The 7,525-nt window shown below is 36.7% G+C and overlaps 1 protein-coding gene across 3 annotated transcripts; it reads right to left on the bottom strand.

The window, feature by feature from the left end:
• Positions 1–2,853: 2,853 nt before the first annotated feature.
• LOC149397637 (Calcineurin-like metallo-phosphoesterase superfamily protein) lies at positions 2,854–6,018 on the bottom strand. Of its 3 annotated transcripts, none has more exons than XM_089614094.1 (9): positions 5,654–6,016; positions 5,089–5,172; positions 4,816–4,850; positions 4,624–4,738; positions 4,204–4,289; positions 3,790–3,901; positions 3,558–3,658; positions 3,303–3,383; positions 2,854–3,213 (listed from the first exon to the last, which is right to left on the bottom strand). In XM_089614094.1, the coding sequence occupies exons 1-9, from the start codon at positions 5,864–5,866 to the stop codon at positions 3,210–3,212; spliced, it is 831 nt and encodes a 276-aa protein (XP_089470220.1). In that variant the 5' UTR covers positions 5,867–6,016; the 3' UTR covers positions 2,854–3,209. The 3 variants fall into 3 exon arrangements, with proteins under 3 accessions (XP_089470220.1, XP_089470219.1, XP_089470221.1); XM_089614093.1 differs by having other exon boundaries at positions 3,335–3,383; positions 5,654–6,014; XM_089614095.1 differs by lacking the exons at positions 3,303–3,383; positions 3,558–3,658 and having other exon boundaries at positions 5,654–6,018.
• Positions 6,019–7,525: the final 1,507 nt, after the last annotated feature.

Genomic DNA, 7,525 nt, shown 5'->3' with positions numbered 1-7,525 from the left:
GACTGACATCGTGGTGGAACCCGTAGTATTTTGTTTTATCTGTTTTTGAGATGTCATTCTTGATCCGATTTGGCTTCGCAAAGTCTTCTTGGTCTTGAGTAAGGTTGGATATTTCTTCTATCAAAGCATTCAGGGGATGATATTTATCATACTTAACCGCGAACGGATTTTGTGGTCCCACTCCCAATCGGATCTTCTTCAGGGGACGTGTGTCCTCGGACTGATGTTCCATTTGCTCTTCTCGTCGAGGTTTTAGATTCTCAACCTTTCTCGCTACCAACCTCGCTTCTTGAACGTTGATCTACTTTTGAGCTCCCTTCATAAAATTGTTATAGTCCAGGGGACTTGTTTTCTTAAGCAACCACCAAAATTTTGATTATGCTCGGATCATTGTTGTGATCTCGAAGAGCTTGAAGTCTTCGTTGAGCTCGTCTACTTGTAACGCTTGCTCTGAATAGTAGTTCCTATAGTTTTTCAGTGCTTCATCATTGGCATGTCTAACTGCCAGGAGTCTTTCTTTGAGATATTTTCCAAAGCTTAAGCCGACAAACTGTTCCATGAACATTCGCGCCAGCTACTTCCAGGAACCCACTGAGTTTGGCCTGAGTTTTATGTACACCTTTTGGCCGAGCCTCCAACGGTGATAGAGAAAGCTTGGCACATCACCTCATAACCTGTTCCCTGCAAGAGCATCTTTGATGAAAAGGTTCAAGGTAATCCTTGGTTGTTGGTCTTCCCATCGTACGCCAGGATGCTCGACATTTTGAAGCGATCTGGCAGTAGGTGTTCTAAAACTCGCGTTGTGAATGAGGATACAGTTTCCCTTATCTTAAGGGTCGGCTCCTTTTCTCCCAAGCCCACTTCTTCAATTAGACACTCCAATCTCTTGAAGTTGGTCTCATTGGTGCTCTCGTTGTCTCTAGTCTCCAAGCATCTTTTGTGATCTCGCACGATCTGTGACGACTTTTCTCGGTCGATGGTTGATAGCGATCATGAATTTTTTTCTTGACTGGCTTGGTACGCTTAAGAATCCGTGCTTTCGAGACTTCTTAGTCCGCGGCTCCTTCTCCATGGGTTTCTTTCCCAGACCGGTGTGACGGTTCTTCTGCTGGAATCACTACTGCACTTCGCAGCGTGACCTTCTTCGCTTGGAGTTTCCCCCTCAGTTCCATGTTGATGGCTTCCAGAACTACGAGATGTCTTGTATCTCCTTGAACTGCTCGGCCAAGCTAGGCCGAGGAAGGAGCTCAACAATCTCTTCCGCTTTGAAAGGAAATGTGCGGTTGTGGTACCGATCTCATGATCGTGATCAATGACGGTGACGTTGTCAGTTGGGTTGACGAGCTAGTCATTGAACTTCAGCGTTATCCCCCTCCTTCTAGTGCCAAATTGTTGACTTGAAAAATTAGTATAACAATATCTCACGAAATACACAAGGTACCGAGAACAAAGTCTCGAGAACTCTAAGTGTTGAGGCAAGACTTTCTTTAAATACAGACTAATCTAGTAGAAGAGAGAACGTAAATGAGGGTGTTGAACAATAGGTGAAGATCTTATAAATGAAGAGAAACATGAAAAAATAACTCGTTAGATTGTAAGATTAAACAATTTAAAAAATAGCCGTTATTGGAATGATGAACATGACCCAAATAATAACAGCATAAACATCCTAACAATCAGGGACAGAGCCATAGCAACTCATGAAGAGCTAATTTGAAAAAAAAAACGTTTCAGAGAAGACTAATTTGTAAATTTTCAGAGTAAAAAAATCTAAATGTTTCTTTGGAGGTTTGGAAAATAGTTTCAGCAAGAAAAAATAAATAAATAGTTTTATTTTAACTTCGAATTTGAAGTACATAAATGCCTTTTCTTTTCTTTTTTTTTCTTTTTTTTTTTCCTTTCCATATTTATATATACTATAGAAACAAAATTGATATATTTTTTTTTGCGGCTTCACGAGTGAGAAATGATTCTTAGCGCATGCTACGAATTTCAAGTGATCGATCGGTTTCTACTCTAAGGGGTCGGCTTGACCCTAAGGTGGTACTTTGGGCGCTAGTTTTTCGAAACCAATTTCTCCTTAATGCAGTCCAATTGGTTATGGTTCTTTATAGGTTCATGCCGTTTGTTGTTCATTAACCGTCTTAGGGCTTCTTCCCTCTTTTCATAGGAAATGGGATTTTCGACATCTAGGATTAATGGTATCTCTACTGTTAGAGAGTCGGGAACTGGCTCCCATCGAGAAACCAACTCCGAGGCAGTGGGGGAAGGGGAAGAAGGATAGGATTCGTGGGCATTGATAATTGGTATCATCGTCTCCGAAGAGAGAGTTCCAGTTGGGGTTGCCTTCCATAAGGACTGGGCCCTGCCTTTATTCTCAGCGTGACTCATGAATGACAAAAGCTCAGTATATCCGAACTTAGCTATCAGCTGTATGTTTCATGTTGCTAATTGAATTGAAATGAGTTAGGCAGCAGATCACAAAATCTTGGTAATCTTCTCTATCTAATGAATGGGGAAACAAGAACTTGGCATCAATGATTACCTCCGTGTTAGTTCATGATTAGGATCGCTTATATGCTTCTAATAGACGATTCTTTTGATTATATGTCTCTCTATAATTAATGGTTGAGATAGTTTGATGGATCAATTCTAGGATTACTATATACATGAACTTCATGAACATGTAGCATCTACGTCATTAGTATGATACTTTGCTTTGTAGGAACTACCCGTAATAACGAACTTGCAAAAGGAATCTCTTTCCCTATTGGGTCAGGTCATTTCGAGGCAAGCGGATTATTTATGATGAAGAGGATGAGCTTCAAGAGAATGATTCAGAGTTCTTGCCAGATGGAACCATCATTTATAGCATTTTCAGCTGGAAGATTATATCTTTATTGCCTGTAAAGCCTGATTCTTCCGGCTTTATTGAAATACACTTTAAGAACATATAAAATCAGATTGAGATGGGAATCTCATTGCTAACAATATCCCTAGACTTACTGTAGCTCCTGCTAACAATATCCCTAACAATAATTCTACATCTTAAAGGAAGCCAAACCAAATTTCATTTTCTCAAAAGAATATGGAATTCAAAACTATGGACATTATTGAGTATGAAATAAATGGAATCTAAATGGCCTCCGTTCTTCTCTGGAGAAGGGCACTTTTGTGCACAACTTCACCACCTAAGGTGACAAAATATGTTACCTGCCGTAAAACCATAAGCATAACCAATTAGTTATTCAAACATCAATCAACAGAAAAAAAATTATATAATCTTTTCCAGCTTGTTCAACCTCACTGGAAAAAATAAAATGTCAAAACTCACAAGCTCTAGCGTGCTCACTCTATGAAGCAAAAAACCATCTGTGAATTCTCTAGAAACCGACAACAAAGACAAAAATGACAGTGAGAAAAACAAAATAGATTGGCTTATTTGGTGAGCATTGTCTAATGGAAAAAAAAAAAAAAATCACAAAACAAATAAATAATTTATAGGTCGGTTTTACGAAGATAAATTGTAAGTTCACAAAACACTAATAGAGAATCACCCTCGAAATTCTGATCTATGGCTGACGGAAGATTGGCCCGGGTTCTCGATGTAAGAAATTGTTCCATTATTTCTACAATCCTTTGAACTTATGTAAGCATTCTGAAGAAGACAGGTAAAAGAGCGAATTGGGTTTATTCGCATTTAAATGTCATTCATAAATTGATTTTAATATATTGAAGGGCAAGAAATTAATACGTGACAATTCAATTCGTAAACACTATTCTTTTTACCACTTCGAAATTCATGAACACTTGTTGTAGAGCTCTGGACACTGGGTTGGTCTCAACACCATCGTTTCTTCCTCCGCAAGTAACCAACGGGTCGAATCCAACAACTATTCGCCTGAAATAAATAAAGGAGATTTAATGCAGTGACTCGATCATTCAAATAATGGATAGAAATTTCTGTAAGGACATCTTTAATATTTTTATGCCAATGCCTTTAAAACTATTATTATACTAACCACAAAACATTTCCACTGGCAATTTAGACTGTTAAAGTGTGCTGCACCTAAAAAACAGACTGACTTGAATCTCATGTCTCCACTTAGATGCAGTAAGCAGAATGGAGAGAGAATAGAGCCTCTAAATGGTTTCACATATTTCCAATTTCCGAAGGTAACAAATGGTGGTTCGTGATTTTACCAGTTACAATTCGTCGCATCTAGTGATGTCTTCAACAAATTAGATTGATTGTTCTCCATCTCGTTCAAAGGACTTCCGGTCACATCCTTCAAGTTCCAATAAGTTTACGTTACCAAAAAAAAAAAAAAAGGACCTTAGTGATGCATACAAGATGAGAAGATTTCAAAACTCTGCGAGATATTCATAAATTAGTCAAGGCAGTCCTCTTGAATAGAAATATCATCTTGGTTTTCTCATTTCTTTTGATTCGTGACTCTCCAAACTTTATGGTAATAAAACAATCATTCAATCCAAGTCATGTACGCCATGTCATTAAGTTCCAACTTTTTCCATTTAACTTGAACATTAAAAAGACAGAAAATTATTAAAAAGGATCCTCCAGTTTCACGTGTTCAGCCTTCATAATAGACAAATACGTACCTGAAATAACCCCGTGTTTACTACGATAATGTCTAGCGTCTTTGCATTAGTTATATTGACCCGCTTTAGAAAATAACCACCTTCTTGGTGTACTCTCAAAGCTCGTGTATTGTACCTGAACGTATTGGTTTCGTAAATACAAACAAAATCATAAGACCAGAATGAAATGCATTCACAGTAGTCTTTTCATACCATGGAACTTTTCTTGATGCAAACAATTGAGTAGCCTGTAAAAGAAGAGCATTCTAGTTACGACATAAAAAAAAATTAAAAAAAAAAAAAACGAAAGCTTTAAAAAAAAAACTTTAATTTGAACACTTCTTTTCAGGGAAAACTCAATTGTGGTATAGCCTCTACAAATGTACTTGCTTTGTTTTTCAGTCCCGAAAAAAAAAGGCCAGAATTTCTTTTATTTTTTTGGGCACTCTTTGTTCCTTCCGAGTTCTGAGATCAAAATGGCCTTACGTTTTGGATCAGTGGATCGTGTTCACCAAGCTCACCAACATTCACGACTAGCCTCGCCTTGAATGCCTTCACCACCTTGTCCATCTTCATAAATCATAATTTCAGTATAAACTCAAAGACTAAATTAAATTAAATGCAAAACCAGGCTTATATTACTCAAAACTCAAAAGCACAAGAAATTTGAAACTCAGCCAAAACTGATAATCTATTAGCCTAGAAAATCCATCTTATCAACGATGACCTCGAAATTTTGAGCTCTGAATGAAGTCAAAGCTAAAAAATTCATGTTTCTAATGCAACAGACTTAGGGAGGCTAATTTCAAGAAATAATTCTCAGGGGCTAATATGAAAGTTTCTTATGTAATTTAAAAAAAAAAACAAATTAAACAATTTAAATACTTGATCCCCCGAGGCCTATAACAGGCTCACCTGCTCGGGTATCTCAGGAATTTATACACTTCTGACAAGCCTCTATACAATTGCAACCCATATAAATCATAGCAAGAAAAATAAAGAAGATCATAAGCCAGATTAAATATCATCTTTATAAAAATAAAATAAAAACCTGTTTAAGAAGAAGGGCTTGTTGGTGGAGAGGCCTTGAACCTCCTCTGACACTAATGAAATGCAAATCAAGTGGACTCTTCTCATTCTCACTCTCACTTCTTGTGTTTGCGTAGAGAGATTTCTGAGGGCGACCGAGATTGAGAGAGAAATAGAGAGCGAAGCAAATAGCAATCTGAGCAACCAAAGTACGAACCCAACTCTCTCTTCCCATTTTCTTTATTCTCGAACTCGTCGATTATATATAGCTATCAGCCTATAAAGTATGAATCAGATCTTCGGCAGTTCTTTTTTTTTTTTTTCCTATTTTATTTTTCGCGTTGTGGGTCCGTGACTGGGTAGAGAAAGATTGGATTTAGAGAGTGGTGTCATGTTTTGAGGATAAGGGTAATTCTTGTGTCGTTTAATCATTGTTTCGCAAAAATAATTGAACTGCTTGCACATGCAGTTAATTTCGTAACTAGATGTAAAAAAATAGTTATTTTCTCTCCTTCCGAAACATGGTCCTATGCAAAGCACGTAATGTGTGGAGAACTACAAAAATGTGTTTTAAATGACATTATTTTGTAAACATAATTTAAACGATCTTGATCAGTCAAGATTTTAAAACTAGATGATTTTCACAAAACATTAGAGATCGAAAAAACCTACATCGATCCATGACGAGACCAACGGAGACAGTGACGGAATCACCGGAATTAATTTCTCCCTCTTGACCCTTTATACTTAAGAGCTTTCTTTTGATGGCTCAGAAAAACTGCATAATGGGTTGAGAGATGACTAATCCATCGGATTTATCTTTATATAGACCCATCATCAGGGTATATAGGGAAGTTACTTTTATTTTAATTAACCAATAGGATTTAACCTGATTACGTATCAAGCACATAAATTGGTATTACACTTGGGCCAGACACATACATGGGCATTATAAAATAAAGTCCAACATCCTCTCACTTTGCTCATGTGTCATTAGGTACCATATGACTTAATAATAAACATAATTGCGCATAATATAAGATAAATCCATCATAATATCGGTTATATCGTAAAGTCTCTATTAAGCATGAAAACTAATAAAGACCATAGCGGTTGTACGTCAATTTGTCGACATAGTTCCTTCCATGTATCACAATACTAGCTTCACACTTAACATGACACATAATAAGGTATTCATAATGGTCCGAATCTTGACCATATAATGCATTCACATATATACTAATCATAAAAAAAACAAGATTCATTACTTTATATCAGAAACAAAATAAACGAGCTTAAAGTGTCAATCATGTAAAACTTAAATTACATCAAGGATAATATCTAAGAATTCCCATTCTTTCGACATGATCCGTAAATGTCTTAGGGGGCATACCTTTTGTTAATGGATATGCAACCATAAGCTTTGTGCTAATGTGATTGATTGACACATTTTTGTTTCCGAATTTCTTCTTTAACGACAGAGTATTCTAATTCTATAAGCTTAGCACCTTTCGAATACTTGTCTTTCTTAGAAAAGAAGACTGTTGCGGAATTAATACAATAAATTTTCAGCAGCTTGGTGATAATGTCGACAATTCCAAGTCTTGAAATAAGGTTCTGCAGCCAAAAACCATAAATCGTAGCCTCAAAGCATGCTAGGAATTCAGCTTCAATAGTGGATGCAGCAATGACAAACTGCTTCACACTTACATGAAATCACTAATTTGGTTAAAAGAACAAATAGCCAAAAGTAGATTTTCTATAATCCACGCATTCGGAAAATCTGAATGTGAATATCCAATCACCTTAAGGTGATCAGATCTCTTATAAGTGAGCATATGATCCTTCATTCCTTGCAGATACCTCAGTACTTTCTTTGTAGGTTTCCAATGAT

Source organism: Urtica dioica, chromosome 5 (assembly GCF_054948205.1).
Source record: "Urtica dioica subsp. dioica isolate 48M chromosome 5, U.dioica_male_clone48M_v1_H2, whole genome shotgun sequence".
In the NCBI taxonomy this organism is placed as follows: Eukaryota; Viridiplantae; Streptophyta; class Magnoliopsida; order Rosales; family Urticaceae; genus Urtica; species Urtica dioica.
This window is presented reverse-complemented; position numbering and strand designations above follow the sequence as displayed.